Source organism: Acipenser ruthenus, chromosome 44, assembly GCF_902713425.1.
Source record: "Acipenser ruthenus chromosome 44, fAciRut3.2 maternal haplotype, whole genome shotgun sequence".
Classification (NCBI taxonomy): Eukaryota; Metazoa; Chordata; class Actinopteri; order Acipenseriformes; family Acipenseridae; genus Acipenser; species Acipenser ruthenus.
The window spans coordinates 7720945-7743963 of NC_081232.1; the positions used below are offsets into that span (position 1 = coordinate 7720945).

General features: G+C 40.0%; 2 protein-coding genes across 3 annotated transcripts in view; one reads left to right on the forward strand and one right to left on the reverse strand.

Moving 5' to 3' along the window:
* LOC117398802 (CD276 antigen-like) overlaps positions 1–15101 on the forward strand; it is a 30056-nt gene extending 14955 nt beyond the window's left edge. For both annotated transcript variants that reach the window (XM_059012370.1, XM_059012369.1), the window contains exons 2-3: positions 11086–11167; positions 11633–15101. In XM_059012370.1, coding sequence (XP_058868353.1) covers positions 11088–11167; positions 11633–12251 — 699 coding nt within the window. In that variant the 5' untranslated portion in view covers positions 11086–11087 and the 3' untranslated portion in view covers positions 12252–15101. The remainder of the gene's footprint in view (positions 1–11085; positions 11168–11632) is intronic.
* A 4774-nt stretch (positions 15102–19875) lies between these two features.
* On the reverse strand, positions 19876–22637 carry LOC131709682 (CD276 antigen-like). Its single transcript, XM_059012339.1, has 2 exons — positions 22525–22637; positions 19876–22138 (listed from the first exon to the last, which is right to left on the reverse strand). Exons 1-2 carry the CDS (start codon positions 22602–22604, stop codon positions 21214–21216), a joined length of 1005 nt encoding a protein of 334 aa, XP_058868322.1. The 5' UTR covers positions 22605–22637; the 3' UTR covers positions 19876–21213.
* Between the last annotated feature and the right edge of the window lie 382 nt (positions 22638–23019).

Sequence of the window (23019 nt, forward strand, 5' to 3'; positions counted from 1 at the left end):
CAATTGGCAAACTCTTATAGTGCTTTAAGGGTATCTGCATTTTTACACAACTTTGTGAAAGCTGTGTGCTTCCCAATTTTGAAGAGAGCACTGGTGGTGTCACAACCTGTTGGAGCATGAACTGCAGGTAGGCATTTTGACACCACATTACCGAGGCTTGCTGCAATAGTGTGAATAGGAATAAACCTCTCCCGTGTTAAAATTTTTCCAGAATGTCCAGCATGCATATATACCTCTTGTGCGAGCAGACCTTGACAGAAATAATAGATCAGGATGACCAAAACATATGTGTCATCACACTGCACAATAACCCTGTAGTGGTCTTTGCACAGGCTAATGGCATGTAGCACCATTCTGGTGTCGGCCTCCTCTTGTGTAGAAAACATATTCTCCAGAGCAGCTCCACCGAAATATGTCAGGTGCATCACACGTTTTCCATCAGCAAATCCACCAGCAATCACAATGGATTTACCTTCTGGAAGATGTGCAGGGGCCTGGGAAGCAAGATACTTGCTTACAAACTCAGCAAGTGCAGCTTTGTTGGCAGAGCACTTCAGGAACAACTTGTAGTTAGGCACAATTCTTGCCCCGAAGATTTGGTGGCTAGGTGTTGTCTCACCAGCTCCCCGACGCTCGCGTTCCATTCTTTTTATTGAATTCTCCTGGTCATACCTATCAAACACAACAGTGACAACATCACAGAAGTAATTTGCTGTGTCAAGGATCTGTAGTAGCCTGTTCAGGACTTTCTTTCCAATGTCATCGAATGTTTTGATGTAAGCCTCATTCATGGACTGCAATACTGCCATTCCATCAATGATATATGCACTAGAGCTGGTCTTATCCGTTGACATTGAAGGTAGCTGATGCAACTCCTCCCAGACTGATTCAAGCTCTTTGGCCATATCCAATTTAGTTGTCTTTCTCATTGGACCATCATCATTGAACAGTGATGGAGGTACTGCAGAAAGCTCATATGACAGCACTGAATTCAAATTAATATTCCTTTGTTTGGACACTGCAAACAGATGACGAAAAAGCACTTCAGAGTTTATCAGAAGCTTTTTCTGTTTGTCTGCAGGTAATGTTTTCTTCATGTCACTGAATGTTTTCATCTTTAATCGGGGCAGAATATCCCAGAAGCTTGCCGTTTTGCTGTCTTTTGTTAATCTTTTTTAAATGAAGGTCTCCATTTGACGCTTTCCTTCTGCCAGTGAGGTTAGCAGACTTTTTTCAACTTCCTTTGTTGCAACCTGTCCTGTTACAATGTTGATTAGCTCAATGGGCACTGTATCCAGGTCAAATGGGTTTTGATACTGGCTCTGTATGGTGGTAATAATTTTTGCAACATCAGACTGATCTCTTGCCTTCCTAGAGCTATCGGGGCCCATTTTACTTCTGTAGAGGTGCTACACATTGATTTAATTGCCTCTGCATATTCTCCTGTTATGTGTCTTTTAAGCAACCATCGTGTAAGTGCTCCTTTTCTTAAGGTGAAGCCAATCACTCCTCTCTGACTTTTAGCCTCACGATTGATTGTTTGCTCCAGTGCTTGGTCAGTAGCAACACAGTTGAAGTTTCGCTTTTCAGATCGGCGAACAACAAAACCACCTGATTTCATCTGCTTGCAGACATTTGGCTGTTTAGCCTCTAGTTGTTTCATCTCTGATACATACACGTTTGTATATTTTGCATAGTTGTTTCTTCCTCCTGCAAAGAAGAATGGTATTGTTTCAACAACTGCATTGAGACGTAGGTCAAAGTTTGCCTCTCGTTCTGCTCTTAGCAATCTCAACATGATGTGAGCTGCTTCTATGAAGTTGTCCCAGAAAGCAAATGTAGATGACTGAGCTCTTCCTGCTGCCTGAAACTTCCCGATTGCATCAGCAACACCTGCAACTTTCACAGCATTGACAGCATTCTTGTTATGAAGGGTGTCCTGCAAGTCTTTTAATCTTTGTTCCGTATCAGAATCAAGCCAGTCAAGGCCATGTGCTTCAGACCATAACTTTGCTGAGGACAGATATAACAGAGAGTGCATCAAGTGCCAATATGATTCCCCTCACTGACCTAGACAGTTGTTTGCCTTGAAGCATAAGATGTGCTGTTGACTCGGCATAGGTATCTGTTGCAGTAAGAAGGTGCCAGAGACCTCCATCTCCAAACAGTTTGCCAATGCTTGCAATGAATGCCATCAATAGGTGCATCCCTCCAAGTCTCATGGTTACCTTTCCATCAAGCATCTCTGGTTTGCTCCACAGTACCTGTTGTGCTTTACTGTATATCGCCAAGTCTGCTGTTACTAGGATGTGGGGTTGTCCTAGCTTCTCTGCCATGGCCACCAATTTCAGCAGGGTTGTATAGATGGTATTGATGTCTGTTGGTTGTGCATGGAGGAATGGTAGATATCTGATTGTTGTCGGAGGTTGATTTATAACTGATGTGGCAGTGTTGAAACTATTCCATACAGGGATGGCTTGGTTGTCTTTATGTGTGAGCCGTGCAAGCTTCCAAACCAAATCATTTGTTATTGCTTTCAGATAGGATTTGTTATCTCTATCCACAGCAACAATGGAGCTGTTAGCTATTGCAGTTGGCTCTGGTTTTTTGTTTGGTTTAGTGTGTATTTCTAATTCATCTTGATCATATGCTGCTCCTTCAAGTGACTTTTTGCTTGATCGTGGGATGTGGTTAATATCATCAGGAATGCCACATCTTTGATACAGTACCATGGCCATGCAATGTGTGGTAGACTTTCCATCCAGAGTATATTCATTTTGGTCGAAGTTGTCTATGGCTGCATCAATGTAGGTACTCGAGTCATCAGCAGTGACCGTTTGTATTCCACGAGGTACATATATGTCTTCGTTCTTTGAGACCTGATCTTCTGCAATGGACGTCACAAATCGTCTAACCTCATCATAGGACACAGAATATCCAAAGCTGTGTAGCACATCAATGAGACGTCTGCTACCAAAATCATGATGCATTTGTACCCCAAGGCCGAGTATTAAGGTTGTTCTTACTTTCTGTCCTAAGGCAATAATGTTGTGACATATAGCCAGCACAGGAAGACTTGATTGTGTTTTTTCATCCTCACTGTGGGAAACATTTTGGTAGTCTTTTTCACTGGTCATCCACAAAATAAAGTCGTACATAAGATGTGGTACAACCTCTCTGCACTTTTTAATATCAATATCTCCACTTGATATATACTCTTCTGAATTCCTAATTAGTTGCATGGTCTGCCTTAATATACCAGCAGCCCTATGCAAGACCAGAGCTTCATCCAAATTATCTTTCATTTGCCCAAGTTCTTCAATGTCAGATGCATTTTCCTTACTCAACTGCTCTTGCAATTGTGCTGCCTTCTTCAGTGCATCGCCAAGTCTAACCTCACTGCAACACAACAGATCAGAAAGACCTGGCCGCTCAACAAAGCATAGACTGTCTTGAAAATGGTTCTTCAGTTTTTGTTTTAGTTTCCAGGAGGAATAGGCCTCTGCTTCTAACTTTGAAACTCCCATTTCCAGCAAGATATCAATTAACCTTAAGAGCTGGTATGAGAGGGTAGTGACTTTGTTTTGTGCAGAAAATAAATTTTGCTTGATCTCACTCACAAGTGTATTAAATGCCCTATCATGAACAAAGGCTGTATCCATACATTTCATACGTGAGGCCTTGATATTCCTTTCTGAAACGTAGTGGGAGAGGCAGGATCGGTGGTACTTGGCATCACTTGCAAATAAATCTGGGCAGGAGAACATTCTTAATTGCACAGGTTCATCATGCCTCTTCTCTGCAGCCTCCAGGACTTTAGAATGTGTTGTTTGACCAGTACCAGTGCTGATTGGAGTAAGACTCTCTCTACGCTTATCAGGAAGTCGCTTTTCAGATGTACCACAAATGAAACAATGTTCACGTATGTTAAAGTTAGAGGTGCAGCATCTGCTAAGCCTTTGTGGTTGAAAGAAAGAGGTTTCTTCTGTGACTGGTATGGGAGACCTGTGATGCTGAAGATTACTTTTTGATGTGCATGCTGCCCTACATGTTTTATGATAGGAAATTTTGCATTTCTGATTAAGAATTTCTTCTCTTACTAACACTGTTTGTTTATATACATCATCCTGCCTCACTTCAGCTGCATCTAATAATGACTTCAGGCCTTCTTGTGTTGCAGTCTTTATAGCCGGAGCTCTTTTTGAATTTCCTTCCAATTGCTCTGAGCATATTATACATTGTTTTGTATCAATTATTTTTTTTTTTTTTTTTTTGGTGGCTCCTCATAGAGATCCATATTTGCAACCTCACTTATCACTGTTCTACTGCAAAACAAAAGAGAACTACTGCTAACTTGGTACATACAGTTATAAGTAGGGTTGCCTGTTGTAATTTGTCCTTTTAGTGTAAACACATAATTAGGGCTACCTGTTATCAACATTTTAGCATTAAGGGGTGTTTTTTTTTTAATGACAAGAAACCTTTTAAAGCCATTGGTAGAAATACATAAACATACAAATCAGGCAACCCAAATTATGAGGTAAATTATTCAGCTAAATAAAATAGCACACAATGACTGTCTATTGTAATCGAAAATAACACATAATACTTATATTAATATATAAAAGTTAACATATATTATATTAATATATAAAAGTTAACATTATATATATATATATATATATATATATATATATAATATAATATGTACAGTTAAAAGATGTTATTTACTTTAACAGGATCTGCATAATTTTCTTAGAACTTTAAATAACTCAATAACAAGGTAATATAGCGTAATATTCTTAAGTATTGTATATCATCACAATTACTGGTATCGAATCAATATTTATTTATCCATTCATTCAGTGTTTAATTAAGGTTGACTTATTTATAAAACATATTAATTCATATGCTTAATTCATATGCATATGATAAATCACTAACAACGATATAATATATAAGAACATAAGAACATAAGAAAGTTTACAAACGAGAGGAGGCCCCATTCAGCCCATCTTGCTCGTTTGGTTGTTAGTAGCTTATTGATCCCAGAATCTCATCAAGCAGCTTCTTGAAGGATCCCAGGGTGTCAGCTTCAACAACATTAAATGTAGCATAGCCTAACAGTTACATACTTTTAACACGATGTTTTCTCGTGTATTCTCCCTGTCAGAATTACAGCTGATTCTGTGACAGGGAGAATAAACACACAGACGTGCAACAGCGGGAATGTTGTTTTTTTTTTTTCGTCAAAACCACTCCCCTCCACAACAAGCCAACCAATACATTGTCGCCGTAGCCAGGAAGTAATCCAAAACAAGTAGACTCGGTTTATGAACACAAATGAGCACACATTTAAAAACGTAAGTCAGCATGACGGTGAAACTTAAAACATCAACTGAGAAAGTATGAAATTTGCTGTGTCACGCTCTCATAAAGGTAGGATTTTAAGTTGTACATATTAAATATATAACGTTAACATGGAAAACTACATTTTGTGGTTTTGAACCGCAAAACAGCGCGGCGTATAATTATTATTTTATTCATTGAGCGTTCTTTTTCAAAAGGGGAGTTATCCTGAAAATGTGTGAAAAAAAAAAAAACTGTTCTGCCACCATTTCAGCTCACCGCAACCATCCGTTTCAAACTTCTTACATATAAATCTTCAAAAAAAAAATTAGGTTGTGCGGTCATTTCCATAAAGTGGTCGGGTACCCCTCTCCACGGTATTATGCGGTTAACAATCTCCCTGTCCTTTTTACATTTTTGTATGTAAATATATATATATATATATATATATAAATATATATATAAATACAGTCTGCGTCGCCTTATCGGGACTCCCAGAGTTGTATCCCATTTTCAGGGCTGCCAACTTTTAGGAAACTGTTTGAGTGAGACTTTTGAACAAGTACAATTTTAGTGCGCGGTGAAGTGCTGTGAGTGACTTAGTTGCAAAACAAATAGACATTTTTTAAAAAAAAAGATGGAAAATCATTACCTTAGGTGCATTCTGAGCCAGCATTTGAAGCTGCTGCATGTTCACAGTTGTAGCTGGAAGCAGCTGACTTGGAGGCCTTGATTACTTCTGCTGGGGGCTCATACTTGAAGCAGTTGGGCTCCATACCGGACATCTTTATTGTCATTATAGAAGACAGTGTGCCTTCCAAGGCCAGAGCATTCCGTGTGTCAGTCTTGTTTAGTCCAATCATTGAAAAAACTCTTTCTGCATCAGCATTAGAGTGTGGCAGGGTTAGAATCAGTTGTGCCACCTTGCTCAGCATGGGTAGCTTAGGCATTCCTGTTACTGGACTCTTGATTGTGGCCATGTGTGCCCACACCTTATCCATCCTGTGGTACACCTCCTGCTCACTGACTCTGCTCACCACCTGCTCCCAAATGCTTCTGGGAATGTCCTTTTCCTCCATAAGTTGATAGTCCAGGAACTCATCACTCAACTTGTCCTGTTCTTTGGGATCTCCATATGGAAGCAGATGACTAAACCTGAAATATTTAGATTGAAAGACATTATATAATTAAAAACCCTTTACTTTTCTGTTTCTTTCACATGTTTTATCATTTTTTTAAAACATTGTATCTGTTTCCTGTGTTGCTATCTTTAGTAAATACATTACCATGAATCTAAGATGCATACCTGTACACAAAGTATAGGGCATCATTCACATCACAGTCCATCTTCTGTTGAAAGTCAATGAACTGTGAATGTTCAAGGACTGGCTCCTTGAAGGGCAGCTTCTTAAAGGCATAGTCAACAGCTGCAACAAAGAATGCCCTCACAGCCTTGTGGAAGTTGTCTACCTGGTACTGACTGATCTCACCAGCTTCATGCAGACGGTTGAGGGTTGTTCTTGTTGTCCAGCCAACATTAAGCTTGTGATCTAGTTAATAACAAAACTTAGAATAAATATATTGTTCCCTTTAGTGTTTATTGCTTTATGCAAGTTTTTATTTTGTTATAGTCAGATTCAGTTTGACATTGTTTTACAAAGTTTAGGACTACCCAAAAGAGTAATTAACATCAACAGTAAACATTCCTAGAAATTAATCTTTTCAAATATTTTTAATACGTGCCTTTGAATTCCACATGTTTAAAATTATTTTCACATAGATTTCTATTTTTAGCACATACCTGCCACCTGGTTCTGTTTGTCTTTATACTCAACTTCACACACATCGGCATTTTTTATTGCATTTGTGGTAAAAAACTTGGACATGAGTTTCTTAACATAAGACCTCATCTGAAAAAAAAAATCACAAATTATATTAATAATAATACAATGGTAAAATGTTCAAAACAAATCATTATTTAATTAAACAACTTTAATTATAATGTTGTGGAAAGAAGTGAAGAATATTATATATTTACCTGTCCATGGAGAAGATACACAGATGGCTCTTGGCACTGAAAGAGTAAATTAAACTCTGTGAAGACAGGCAGTGTGGCCTGGTAGAATAAGAGGTGTACCTCTGTCATTGGATCCTCAAAATGCTTCCTAAGCCTCTTAAAGCGGGCTTGTTTCTCAACTGTAAATGACAGAGACAAAGATATATCAAGCATTATAGCAAGATGCAACTGGCATTTTAAATATCTAGGTGGATGAGCTAGGGTTGTCACCTGCCACCAGAGTCATTTTGTACAAAAAAAAAAGTATACTTTTAAGTATATTTAATATTTAATGTCCCGGGAAGTCTTAGAGATTTCCCGGGACAGCAGCCTTAAAAAGAGAACAATCTAGGCAAAACCAGAACGGGTGGCAAGCCTAATTAGTACTCACTGTTAGACTTGAAGTAGCTGACAAGTGCTCGATACAGCCGTAGAATGCGGACTACTGCCGTCTCCAGACTCAGCCACCGTGTCGAAACATGGTCTATGACAGCCATGTACTCAGTATCACAAAACACATAGAATTCTGAAAAAAAAAAAAAATTAAAATGCTGTGATAGTGGCATTTTATACAACTAGGAAAAAACTTTTTTCTATTGCCTGAAACTGTGTGCTGGTATAGACTGGCTTTTCATGATTTATTGTTATCATTTCAAAAAGGCTTATTATATTATGAAAAACTCTTACCATCCAGTCTACATTTTCTCTTTGTGCTCGCTTTGAACCAGTATCCAATATCTACAACCACGTCCTCCACATCAAAGTCTGACAACTGAAATAGGAAATTTAATTTCAACATTTATAATTTAAGCCAAAGTTTTCTATCTACATATCTTTTTAAATTATTGTTTTTTCTTGTGCATAATTATTTTTGTTTTATCAGAAAATTATCACTCTATAATTATCAGGTTCTAACTAGATTGTTTACACTGATTTGAATCCTCTAAATGATACAGTGAAACTTGAAGGAATTGAAACTTAATGCATATCATCAGTATAAAGTGTCGGTACAAACCTCAATATAATGAGTCCCAGCAGCACTGGCATTGTTGGGAACTATGTGGCAAGGACAACCATGGACATAAACAGTCAGGTTTATGCTTAAGATCCTTGATTTGATAGAGTTACAGACACCCATGTTCACATTGGCATTGTCCACTGACAGACCTACACAGTTTTGCCATGGGATGTTATCCTTCTTGAGGACACTGTCCATTTTTTCAAAAATGGTCTCTGCTGTGGCAGCATTAGTGCCAGTTGTGATGCACATATCTAGGAACATGTGTTCCACCCTGTCTACATCAAACAGCTTCACAGTCAATGGGTTCATCTTTTCCCTTCCTAAAAAAAATAAACTGTGGATAAATACAAACATCACAGTTATTGTGCTTCAGTTAATCAAAAACTAGGATTAATGAAAATCATTAAAAGTCCTTCTTTTCTCTAAAATGAGATGTACCTGTATCATTTGATCCATCAGTTGACAAGGTGTATGGCCTGTTTCTCATCTTTTTGACCAGCTCATCATGAAGGTATGGTGCTATCGCCCTGTTGCTAATACAAGTAGTCTTGGTCCTTGCAGCACCATATCTCTGTGCCACATCTGTATCCTTAAAACACTCTTTCATCAGTGGGCTGAAGTGGTCAGCAACTGCAAGGGGGACATTGTGATTTACCATTGTCACAGCAACTTTGATCTCAGCTCGTCGTGCCTGAAAACAAAGTATAAAAAAAGAATACTTTTACAGTCAGAACAAAAAGCTGTTTCTGTGGTTAGTCTTCCAGTGTAACAAATGGGAAAAGTACCAGTCAAATGTGTTTGCCAATATCTTCTGTACAAGAAGAAAATAATTTTGGAAAAACAAAATGTTAAAGAAGTTATTCATTCATACCTTCGCCTCAAGTTGTGTCATGTTATCCACCTTTGGAGCTGTGTTCACTGTAAATTTGGTAATTTGCTGCGATTGCTCCACTGCCTTGACCTTCCTCTGGTGTGACTCGCTCTCTATGTGACGCTCCACATCTGCATGGCCCATATGGTAACAAGCATTCTCAGTTCTGCAAATCTCGCACCAAAAATGATGCTGCGTGAGTCCCTTCTTAATAAAGGGCCATTCTGTTGTCCACCCGGGCTTGAATTTGGATTTATAAGTGGCTGCCCCACATTTGGTTCTTGATTTTCCAGAAGAATTTGACTTCTTGGCTGGCACAGACTTTTTTCTAGAGTCATCTGGTTCTGTCTCATCAGCTGAATCTTCCCCTACACACTCTATCCTGGCTGCCTTTTCAGCAGGTACATCAGCATGACCAGGTTCTGGTGACAGTGGTGTGTCAAGCCTTCCTAGGCCAAAGAAAGCTGTCAGTTTTTGGCTCTCTGGTACTTTTCGCTTTGATCCTGGTGGACACACTTTGGGTTGTTGCTGTCTTCTAGAGCCCTTTGCATGGTTTGGCTTGTTTGATTTACTTATCTGTAAAAAAACAAACAAAAAAAAAAACACACTTTTTTTGTATCGGTGTCTAGTGCTCAGTATTTATAAATCATTCAACATCGAGCTCTAGAATGCTTTTATATATATATATTTATATATAACAGTTTATCTGTCAAAAATAACTCAAAGCAGACAGACCATCATCAAAGCAATTTGAACTTAACCACGAATAATATAAATAAACTATAATAAAGTTTTTTGTTAAAATTACAATTGATGTCGTTAATCTGATTTTATAATAGCAGCGAAGGATACTAGCTATATCTATGAACTTCAAAGCAACGCATAATTATTAGCATCATAAATAATCACGGATGATCAGATAAGCACAAATCTTAAGAAGATTAAAAAGAAAATTGTGTGTAACCGTTTTCCTACCTCTCAAGCTGTACCTGGGTTTGTATCTGTACCTGGGTTTGTATCTGCACCTCTCACTGCTGTCTCTGTCGCATTTCCCGCTCGCCGCTGCTTAAGCTCGCGGAGGACTTGTGATGGACTGTTACAATTCTTCCCGCGAACCCCTGACTGGTTAGCAAGGTGGTTCATTCCGGCAGATGAAGTGCGACAGTCTGACTTTTCAGCAGTAATAAATAAAAACATTACACGTGCAGCCATTCAGTTACAGTGTCTTCCAAGAAGAGTGTTAGAAACTGACCCCAAAAATTGCGTGACACTTTTTTACCAATGCGTGTGAGCGTGAGAATATGCTCAAATGTGTGAGTCTCACGGCCAGTGCGTGTGTGTTGGCAGCCCTGCATTTCAGCAGCAATCCCAATTAGGCGGTGTGTGTGTGTGTGTGTGTGTGTGTGTGTGTGTGTGCAGCCAGGTTAGTTTGTAATAAGCAGTGTTGGCGTGTATTCACAAGGGTTCACAGCTGGCATGTTTGCTGCAGGCTCTGTCTGGGTCCATCTGGAGAAATGGGAGGGAGATCCTGTGCACCCTGTAGCTGAAGTGAACCTGCAGGAGAGGCTCATGGGAAGTGTAGTTTTTCTGGTTGTTAATCTGTAGGCGTTCACAATGGCCCTTTCCTTGTGTGTTTAATTTCACGAAACTTTCCTGGAGTATATAGTCTATAACTAAGAGCGCTGTGATGTGTAATAATGATAAACAGACAGACGAGTCTTTGAATATTTAGTGACTCCAGTGTGTAACGTGGTATGAATTTAAGATTTCTCTTGTGTGTCGGTACAGAGATGCAGACGGAGCGTGCAAAGAGGATGGACTCTGCAGGAGAAGAAGCGTCCCTGAATTCACCTGAGCTGCCCTGGAACCAGTAAGACCCCCGATCCAGTATTGTACTCCAGGGTTTCTTTTCTCTTGGCTTCAATGTGTGCCCTTCTCGTCCTGCTCTCTGCGCTGAGTTTGATGCGTCACTTTCTCCTCTTCTTGTCTTCTGTTCTGTTTCAAGTTTCTGCTCGCTATTGAACTTGTTTCATTGGCACCGGATCACATCAGGCAGCCTGGGAGCAAACTGTCCCAGTGAGTGTCCGAGTCATAAATGTGCGGAACCCTGTGTGTGTGTGTGTTTATAACCCTCTGTGTGTGTTTATAACCCTGTGTGTGTTTATTACCCTGTGTGTGTGTCTGTCTGTATTTCTGAACCCTGTGTGTGTGTTTATAACCCTGTGTGTGTTTATAAACCTGTGTTGTTTAGAACCCTGGTGCTCTGTGTGTGTGTGTGTGTGTGTCTCTCTCTCTCTCTCTCTCTCTCTGAATTTTTTGCTCTTCTCCTGTTCAGGCTCTATTTGAAGACAAGGACCAAGTCCAGGATCCAGTTAAGGAGGAGAGTGTGCTTCACTGGCCCTCCTGCTGCTGTTACCGGGGTATTGGCAATCCTCATACTGGCTGCTGACAGTGTGAGCAGCGCCAGTGAGTTTGTGACAGTCCCGAGCTCAGTGAAGTGTACTGAGGGGCAGGACTGTATCCTGAGCTGCTCTTTCGACTATACAGCTGGAGGCTGGGATGAGAAGTCAGGTGTAATCTGGAGACAAGCAGAAACACTCTTCACTGTTCACAGATACTATAACAACAGGGAGCAGCTTGCCGATCAGTTCCCTCAGTATGTGAGCAGGACCAGCCTGTTTGATTCTGAGCTGCAGCGCGGGAATGCTTCACTGCTGCTGAGGAGAGTCAGGCAGGAAGATGCTGGGAAATACACATGCTCTGTTAAGGGTACTAGACGGTTTGGGTCAGGCCTGACTGAGGTAGTCGTGGTTCCGGCTCTACTCACAACAGCACCAGATCATGTGACAGTCCCGAGCTCTGACTGGAGGGGTTTAGGAGCACTTCTTCCTCTTCTTGCTCTTTGTGTGATTGCAAATTTACCCAGTTTAATACAAGCTCCCAAAACTAAATAGTCACTTTGAATTAGCAAACGTGATCAGTGTTGAAGAGAAATTTTAAAAATCACATTGTTTCCGAGACAATTGAACTATAATCTGTACTCTTGTTGTCTTTGCACGATATCAGAACAATCCAGCAAAGAGATACAGTAGTTTATTCAACATGACATTAAACTCTTTAGCTCCAGGATGCACATCAAAGGAAAGAGCACTTGCATTACCATGCTTTTAAAATTAACTATAAAAGCAATAAGTATTAGCTTTATCAAAACATATTTTATTCATTGTTCAGCCTGAAACTTGTACATTGATAAGCATGAACAAACCATGGAAAATGAACCAGCAGAGCATCTTTATTGCAAAACAACCACATGAAATACTGTTAATAGGAAAATAAGGAAACCAAAATAATTGATACTGTGGACTCACAACACACTCAATGTTTAAACTGGTAAAGACATAAATATTTCCAAGCCTTAAAAAATGTGCAACAATATTCACAGTATAACTCTATGTAACAGTTTTTTGTTTATACAGATTACATTGGTCTATTTTGTAGCATCAGCTACACCTGTGCAGCATAAGGAGCTGGCTGCCTGCTGCACTTCATTGTGTGTCAGGAAACCTGGCTCGGTTATTATCAAGTCTAATACAAATTCTTAAGCTGTTAAATATAATGGAATCAAATGCAATGGTTTCAAGGGTTTCACGGTAAATGCTGAAAATTCAAAGTAATTATTCAATCCAGTGTTTTCTACTCAACTCCATGTTTAGCTATTTTCTTGCAGCAGTTCTTAGTTACCTGGAGTCAGTTTTTGTGGAGAGAGAAGGGTGTGGCGTTTGTTAGAAACCTATTCTAATCGACTGTGTTTTGAAGAAGAAAGAGAACACTCAGGAAAGAAAGAGTATCTAAGACTTTAATCCCGATTTATAAATAACTTCTTGAGCTGAGTTTATTTTTTTCTGCCCTGGGCAAGGACAGTTTCAATGAGGACATTATTTCTTTCTCTTTTTGGACCTTTGCATTGGTTTTGGGTGAATTCTGCCCTGTGGAGACGGCCTCCAGTTGGACTATTTGTTTTTCATGTCGATTGCACATATTTATTTTATTTGTGAATGTGTTTTTTTTTTTTTTAATTTGTTTTCTTTGGCAGACTCACACCCAATATTTCTATTTGTTTTGTTGTTCTCCACACCTCAAAACAGGTGTTTAGGAGCACTTCTTCCTCTTCTTGCTCTTTGTGTGATTGGAAGTCTCTGTGTTGGTCTGTGGCTCTATAAAACACACACATGTCACAGGTGGAAGTCCAGCAAGGCTTCTACTCCAGCACAGGCAGTGTTGTTATCAGACGTGATCGAGGAGCCCAGTGAAGTCAGACCACTCCCCTGCACTGCTCAATTTACCCAGTTTAATACAAGCTCCCAAAACAAAATAGTCACTTTCAATTAGGAAACGTGATCAGTGTTGAAGAGAAATTTTAAAAATCACATTGTTTCCGAGACAATTGCACTATAATCTGTACTCTCGTTGTCTTTGCACGATATCAGAACAATCCAGCAAAGAGATACAGTAGTTTATTCAACATGACATTAACCTCTTCAGCTCCAGGATGCACATCAAAGGAAAGAGCACTTGCATTACCATGCTTTTAAAATGAACTATAAAAGCAATAAGTATTAGCTTTATCAAAACATATTTTATTTATTGTTCAGCCTCAAACTTGTACATTGATAAGCATGAACAAACCATGGAAAATGAACCAGCAGAGCATCTTCATTGCAAAACAACCTCATGAAATACTGTTAATAGGAAAATAAGGAATCCGTGTAAATATGAAGAAATAAGTTTATACTGTGGGCTCACAACACACTCACAATGCTTAAACTGGTAAAGACATAAATATTTCCAAGCCTTAAAAAATGTGCAACAATATTCACAGTATAACTCTATGTAACAGTTTTTTGTTAATAAAAATTACATTGGTATATTTTGTAGCATCAGCTACACCTGTGCAGCATAAGGAGCTGGCTGCCTGCTGCACTTCATTGTGTGGCAGGAAACCTGGCTCGGTTATTATCAAGTCTAATACAAATTCTAAAGCTGTTAAATATAAAGGAATCAAATGCAATGGTTTCAAGGGTTTCACGGTAAATGCTGAAAATTCAAAGTAATTATTCAATCCAGTGTTTTCTACTCAACACCATGTTTAGCTATTTTCTTGAAGCAGTTCTTAGTTACCTGGAGGCAGTTTTTATGGAGAGAGAAGGGTGTGGCGTTTGTTAGAAACCTATTCTAATAGACTGTGTTTTGAAGAAGAAAGAGAACACTCAGGAAAGAAAGAGTATCTAAGACTTTAATCCCGATTATAATTAACTTCTTGAGCTGAGTTTATTTTTTTCTGCCCTGGGCAAGGACAGTTTCAATGAGGACATTATTTCTTTCTCTTTTTGGACCTTTGCATTGGTTTTGGGTGAATTCTGCCCTGTGGAGACGGCCTCCAGTTGGACTATTTGTTCTTCATATCGATTGCACATATTTATTTTCATTGTGAATGTGTTTTTCTTTATTTGTTTTCTTTGGCAGACTCACACCCAGTATTTCTATTTCTGTTTTGTTGTTCTCCACACCTCAAAACACATTTATCACAGTGATTCCTGTCTTACTCTGCATTTTTGTATTGCTTTCTAGCACTCAGCTCACCTGCCTTTTAATTGTTTGTATTTATAGGTAGGAATTCAATTTCTATCAACTGGTTAAAATAATTGATTTTCCGCCCGAGTTGAGATTGTTTACAATTTTACTTTTTACAAAAAAAAATGTTTTGTGATTCTTTTTTATGCATAATTTTGTATGTGGTGTACATAGAAAATAAAACAAATCTTGAATATTTTATGTATACAGAATATTTATTTTACAGTATACATTTTGCTATCTTTATATATATATATAAATTACCTCTCTTGCTTCTTTGGCTGATCTTATCAGCTGATCATCTAAACTGGGAAATCTGCGCAATTAAATCATCCTTCAAATCCAGAGTCGATTTTCATGTGCATGTAAACCCAGCCAATGTTGCGGCTGCTAAAAAAGACGCAACAGAAAAAAAGAAAAAAAAAAAACAAAACATGTTTCCTGGGACTCGGAACTTCAGGCATTACGATTTGACTGGCCAAAGATAAGGCTGGTTTATTGAAGTTTACAAAAAACGTGTTTGCTTGTTCCGATAACCTTTTATCTTGCTTTTCTGGTTGAATTATTAAGCTTTTTGCTGCATTACTCCCCTTCATTCAAATCATTTTCTTGATTTCAGAGCATTTTGTTAATGGCACGACGTCTGCAAAACACAAACCTGAAGTGTATTATTTTTGGTATAGCTATTGTGTAATATATATATATATAAATATCTCACTTTACAGTACAATAATACGACAAAAAAAAAGAATGATGATACCCAAAAATAATCTTAATATTTTTTAAATAAAGTAGCCGGCGCAAATATAGTGTTAGCGGTGGACCGCCGTCTTATTTTAATATCGTGTAATATTATTAATATGAATAATCTTGGAGAACGATTACTGTCGCCACCTACTGTTCAGATTCGGCTATTAAAACTGCTGTGCACACTTAACCTTTTCAAATCTCTGCATGTTAAATATTCTTGAATCTTCCCGTGTTCCTGATATATTTTGCAATACATCCAATAATACCTTTTCTATTTTTCTTCCGTCACCTATACCATTAAAAAAATGGAACTATTGCAATCTCTTAATTGTTTCCACATATCTTCTCTCCCCTTCAATAATCAAACACATTCAGTCATCAGATGCTGTTTCCTTTACACAACATTCCACCCTTAACCCATTCTCATGCATTCCAATTCTATACAGGTGTTCCTTTAATGTTGAATGTTCTAATAATTCTAGAATATTCATTTAAACCATCCTGCACATCCATACCCACTTCCTCTTTCTTCACTCCTATTTTAGCTAACGTATCCACCCTCTCATTCCCATCTAGTCCAATGTGAGCCGGAATCCATGCTAAAACTACATATAACCCTAAAACAGCAGCATTCTGAAATGTATTTATTTCCTTCACTAAATCTCTACTATCACCCGCCCCTCCATTTTTAAACCGCCTGTGATCCCGATAAGGAATCTGAAACGATGACTGCTCTGTTCACCTTGACATCACAATCCATTGCAATGCCAATATAATCTATCAATTCTGCTGTCATAATTGACACAGCGTCTGTAATATGAAAATGCTTTCCCACCTCAAATTCCGCTTTATAAGAAGCTGTGCAACCCTGCCCTTACCTGTATTTTTTGACCCGTCTGTAAACAACTTGCAATAATTTTCCAAATCATTTACCCATCTCAATTCACCTCTGTCCTTCACCTGCTCTTTCAACAAGAATAAATCAATCCGAGGAGTTCTGAGACCCCCACGGACTCATATTAGAACATACTCTTTATAATCTCAATCACAGCAAGCATATGACAGTATCTAATCCTGATCTTCAATATCTTTTTGAATTCTCACCCCAATAGTTTTATTACACTGTGACGGAAATATAATGAGTTCTGGTTGTAAATCTCCCTCTCGACACGTGAGGGCGCTAAGTAGCGAAAGGGAAAGGCTTTGGACAGGTTGGCCTGACAGTTCATTCCCTGGGTCGGGAAGTCAGTCAGCCTGGAAGAAGGCAAGACTCTGGTGCGGGAATGTATTGACCTGGAAGGTAAACGAGGTAGCAGCTGCAGGCAATAGAGTCAGCTGAAATCGTTTACCAAGGGCTCATGCATAATCACATAAAGGGGCCGGAGAATTGTAAATCTTTTCCTTGTATTAAGAGTATCGTGAGTGTTTGTTTTGTTTGTCTTGTCTATAATTGTTACTTGTGTGTTTATAGACGGCTAACACATTCCGGAGCTGTCTCTAAGAGCCAGCACTGAACCCGGAACAGCACTGCACGATTTGTCACTCTTTAAACTGTATCACCCGCCACGAGCACTACAGCACGCACCCAGGACTGGGGACCGTGGTTGTATATTGTGGGAGAGATACTGTGTTTCTTGTTTAGAGCTGCAATCCCTGTGTATAACCAGAGTTTATTATTTGATCACCAGACCTGGATTATAACAAAAATAAAATAACTATTTTCCATACCGGATTACAAATCTCTGTGTGTTTATTCCTGCACTGCATCACCTCTGCACCTGTTCATAATCACAACCACTTTGCCACAGGAGCCCATAAGGGTTAATCATGTTTGCATGAAAGACAAAATAAATTCTCAGTTCTTGTGCATTATATTTTGTTATTAAATGTTCATGGATTGACGTTGTTCTGGAAAAATGTGTTACATTTACTAAAATAAAAAAATAATAAAAATGCTTTTAAAAAGACCAAATTCCTATGGAGCCATTTTATTTTAGATTCTATAGATTTTTTAAAGTTTTTACTGTGCAGGACAGCCGCTATAATTACCTTTATTAAAAATGTGCACGGATTAACCTATCGATCAATCAACTAATGCCCATAAATTAACCAATCAAATTTGTATCGAGTGACAGCCCTCATTTTCATATATTATCCATTATCCAAGTAAGATAACGGATAATATATCTGTTGATGAAAATGTGGTCAAACTGGACATGTAATAAAATATTGGTGCGCTGCGACACGACAGCGTCCGGTTCAGGAATAAGACTCTGAGTCAGGTAAGCTGCAGTGAAAACTCTGCTTGCACTTTCATTAAACACAGAACAAACACACACACACTATTTACACACGCAGGGCTTCTGTAACGTTCAGTCCAGCGCTGGAGAATGCAGAACCCAGACATGTCTGCCACACCTGACAGGGGGACCTTTGGTATTGAGGTGTAAGGGTTTTTTTGTGCTAAATGTGCTGTAGAAAGTAAGGATTAGTATTTAAGCAATAGAACCTCAAGAAGAGATCCGGTAAGGCCCGCCTCGTCTCGTTCTGAAGCCCCTCTGACTCTGGCGTGCTCGATTTGGTCCCATCACTTCTCACCAGGGATGCTACAAATCTGTGGGCTGATTGGAGGGTTTTCTTTCTTGAAGGATATTTCTGTTTTTTCTGTTTTGTGTGGAGAGTCTGTTGAAGAAGCGAACGCCTCTTTCTGCAGGGTACATGACGGCACACACACCCTCTTCAACAGCGCTGCCAGATGATGTTTGCAACGCCCCACCAAACTGAACCAGCCAAGAAGGAGCCAAGTTGTGTTTTCTAAACCAACCAAAAAAAGACCAAACACAGACTTGCATTTACGACTTAATAAATACTACATATTAAGAAAAAAAACCAGGTATGCAATGTTGTAAACATTTTTTTCTATTCCTGTGACAGGGTAGCGTCGCGGCCCAGGATGTTATCAGCAGGGAGAGACTCAGACACAGGAAGCTGCAGTTTCAAGAACGTTCATTACAAACAAACAAAACACTAAACAAACAAAAACCACATGAACAAAATAAACAACACAAGGGCCAAAACAAAAGGTCTACAAAAACTGACGGACACAAAGACAACACAGCAACACAAACCGCCACCTCTGTCACCAGCATTCATTCTAAATTAACACCCCTGATCAGCCTTTTTATAAACCTGTGGCTGGAGCCTGATTAATCATTAATCATTAATCGAATCACGGCTCCAGCCACATTCCCACGTGCTTTGACAGGGAGGAATTTATGTCTGTAAAGTTGGACTGTTGAACACCTTTACAGATTCTCTAGCTGCTGAAAGCCATGTCACTATATCAGCTCTGAAGCCAATCCTTCATCATTTGACCAACAATCTGCTCACAGAAGAGACTGATGACAGTGAGCTGGCCAAGCACATGAAGGCTGCCATAAAGGATGATCGGATTGCAAGGTGCTCAACAGACAACATCAACAAACTCATTGATATTGCTGATTTCCTGGACCACAGATTCAAGGATAGCTTCTCTGAAAATGTAGAGGACATAACTGCCATCACAGCAAATGAGGCAGTAGTCACTGCTTCTGTTAAATTGTCCCAGTAAGAAGTACCCACAGGAACAGAGAATGCTGCACAAGGTAGCCCAGGTGAAGGCTCGGCACCAGGTAGCCTTTGTCAGCTACTGAAGAGCATTACCACAAAGCAGCAGCAGCTGCAGAGGAAATGTGTTGAAGTGGAGGACTCCAATGAAACCAGAGCCAGGAGAGAGATCTCTCGCTGTTTAGCTTTGCCACAAATCACTGCTGAAGAGGATCCTCTGATGTGGTGGAATACGCATGCAGCAGATCTACCAACGTTAGCTAGTTTGACCAAGAAAATCCTCTGCATACCTACTACAAGTGTGCCATCTGAACGGGCTTTTAGTTCTGCAGGTCACATTTCAACACCATTTCAGTTAAACTTAAAACAAGAAAAACTGAATATGTTGGTGTTTTTACACCATAACCTAAAATGAAAATTCAAACGCAAGGGCATGTTGACTGTAAATGCTGGTGGTGGTGCTTGTGTTAATGCACTAGTTGGGTATAAAGTTGAACTGAATTTCAGGGAGGCTGTGTGGTCCTGTGGTTAAAGAAACAGGCTCACTGTCTGACCCTGAGCAAGTCACTTAACCTCCTTGTGCTCCGTCTTTCGGGTGAGATGTTGTAAGTGACTCTGCAGCTGATGAATAGTTCACACACCCTAGTCTCTGTAAGTCGCCTTGGATAAAGGTGTCTGCTAAATAAACAAAGAATAAAAAAAAAATTGAAATAAACTGTTTGTCGAAACACTTGACTAAAAGTTCATATTGTACTTAATTATATTATACAAAGAAAACATCTTTAAGGTTAATGGTTTATTTGGCCTCAGTTCAGTTTCAGGTTGAATACAGAAATGTATACAGACAAAGAAAAATATATCTTTTTTCTAATAAATAGATTTTTCTTTACAGGACAAAAAAAATAAACTCCATTCTATATTATTAAACAAGTTGAGCATATTTTTCTATTTTCTAAAATATACTAAAATAGTACAGAGAATTCAGACTAAGAATTTCTTGGTTTTGGAGTTTCTATGTTAAAAAAATAATAATAATTAGAATAAAATCCATGTTCGATGCAGCTGTTTTGTATTTGCAACAGGCTGCCAAATTTCTGGAGTAAAATAGGTTTTACGGGAGTGATTCACTGAATGTTTTGGTTGCAAGTATTTCTGGCTTCACAGTATTTTGTCCCAGCACTGTAAAAGATACTCCAAGTGCTGTCGCTGCTTTCAGAAATCCTCCGAACACGGCTCAAACTCTTCAGCGCTCCTCTTCTCACAATCCATGTACGCTGCCATATATTTTTTGCAATCAAATACGAATATAAAATAAAGGTAGACAAGCAAAACTGCAGAAATAATACTGTGAAATACTCTGTATATACTTGAGATCGTTGATCGTCTCCAGCTCTTGTCAATGTCTTCACAGATAGAGAGGGATTTGTGCACGGAACGCAACTGGATAATAAAGTCACCTGATGATTTCCATCTCTCCTCCCCGACTTCAAAACACACACACTAACCCTGCCTCAGAGCATGAATACAAAGAGATCAGATTGAAAATAAAAACCCCAGAGAACAGACGGCAAACCTTGACGTGCGCATGCAGGGCGTGGTACTGCAAGTGCTCTTTCCTTTGATGTGCATCCTGGAGCTGAAGAGGTTAATGTCATGTTGAATAAACTACTGTCTCTCTTTGCTGGATTGCTCTGATATCGTGCAAAGACAACGAGAGTACAGATTATAGTTCAATCGTCCAGGAAACAATGTGATGTTTAAAATTTCTCTTCAACACTGATCACGTTTCCTAATTCAAAAGTGACTTTTTCGTTTTGGGAGCTTGTATTAAACTGGGTATATTGAGCAGTGCAGGGGAGCGGTCTGACTTCACTGGGCTCCTCGATCACGTCTGATAACGGCACTGCCTGTGCTGGACTTTCATTTCTTTTATAGAGTCACATACACTGCAATCACACAAAGAAGAACTGCTTCTAAAACCCACCAGTGGTGTCGTTGAGCCGGAACCACGACTACCTCAGTCAGGCCCGACCCGGACAGTCTGGGAGTGGAAACGAAGCACTTGTATTCTCCAGCATCTTCCTCCCTGACTCTCCTCAGCAGCAGTGAAGCGTTCCCGCGCTGCAGCTCAGAATCAAACAGGCTGGTCCTGTTCACATACTGAGGGGACTGATCGGCAAGCCGGTCTGTGTTGTCATGGTAACCGTGAACGATGTCGTGCATTTCTGCTCTTCTCCAGATCACAGCTGTCTTCTCATCCCAGCCTCCAGCTGTGTCGTTGAAAGAGCAGCTCAGGATACAGTCCTGCCCCTCAGTACATTCCACTGAGCTCGGGACTGTCACATGAGCTGGTGCTGTTGTGGGTGGAGCCGGAACCACGACTACCTCAGTTAGGCCCGACCCGTACAGTCTGGGAGCATTAACAGAGCACTTGTATTCTCCAGCATCTCCCTCCCTGACTCTCCTCAGCAGCAGTGAAGCGTTCCCGCGCTGCAGCTCAGAATCAAACAGGCTGGTCCTGTTCACATACAGAGGGGACTGATCAGCAAGCCGGTCTGTGTTGTTGCGGATCCTGTGAACGATGTCGTGCATTTCTGCTCTTCTCCAGATCACACCTGACTTCTCATCCCAGCCTCCAGCTGTGTAGTTGAAGGTGCAGCTCAGGATACAGTCCTGCCCCTCAGTACACTTCACTGAGCTCGGGACTGTCACAAACTCACTGTCGCTGCTCACACTGCCAGCAGCCAGTATGAGGATTGCCAATACCCCGGTAACAGCAGCAGCAGCAGGGCCAGTGAAGCACACTCTCCTCCTCAACTGGATCCTGGACTCGGTCCTTCTCTTCAAATAGAGCCTGAACAGAAGAGCAAAAAGTTCAGAAACACACACCAGGGTTCAGAAACACAGACAGACAGACCCCCCCACCCCCCCACACACACAGGGTTATAAACACACAAACACAGGGTTATAAACACACACACAGGGTTATAAACACACACACAGGGTTCAGCACATTTATGACTCGGACACTCACTGGGACAGTTTGCTCCCAGGCTGCCTGATGTGATCCGGTGCCAATGAAACAAGTTCAATAGCGAGCAGAAACTTGAAACAGAACAGAAGACAAGAAGAGGAGAAAGTGACGCATCAAACTCAGCGCAGAGAGCAGGACGAGAAGGGTACACATTGAAGCCAAGAGAAAAGAAACCCTGGAGTACAATACTGGATCGGGGGTCTTACTGGTTCCAGGGCAGCTCAGGTGAATTCAGGGACGCTTCTTCTCCTGCAGAGTCCATCCTCTTTGCACGCTCCGTCTGCATCTCTGTACCGACACACAAGAGAAATCTTAAATTCATACCACTTTACACACTGGAGTCACTAAATATTCAAAGACTCGTCTGTCTGTTTATCATTATTATTACACATCACAGCACTCTTAGTTATAGACTATATACTCCAGGAAAGTTTCATGAAATTAAACCCACAAGGAAAGGGCCATTGTGAACGCCTACAGATTCACAACCAGAAAAACTACACTTCCCATGAGCCTCTCTTGCAGGTTCACTTCAGCTACAGGGTCTCCCTCCCATTTCTCCAGAAGGACGCAGAGCCTGCAGCAAACATGCCAACTTTGAACCCTTGTGAATACACTCCAACACTACTTATTATAAACTAACCTGGCTGCACACACACACACACACACACACACACACACAGAGTACTTGAAATGGAGAC

Bases quoted from the DNA above. Each gene is read 5' to 3' on its own strand.
- LOC131709682 (XM_059012339.1), bottom strand. From the start codon at position 22,604: ATGCAGACGGAGCGTGCAAAGAGGATGGACTCTGCAGGAGAAGAAGCG. The intron at 22,139-22,524 runs GTAAGACCCCCG...TCTTCTGTTCAG, and splicing joins CCTGAGCTGCCCTGGAACCA to GCTCTATTTGAAGAGAAGGA.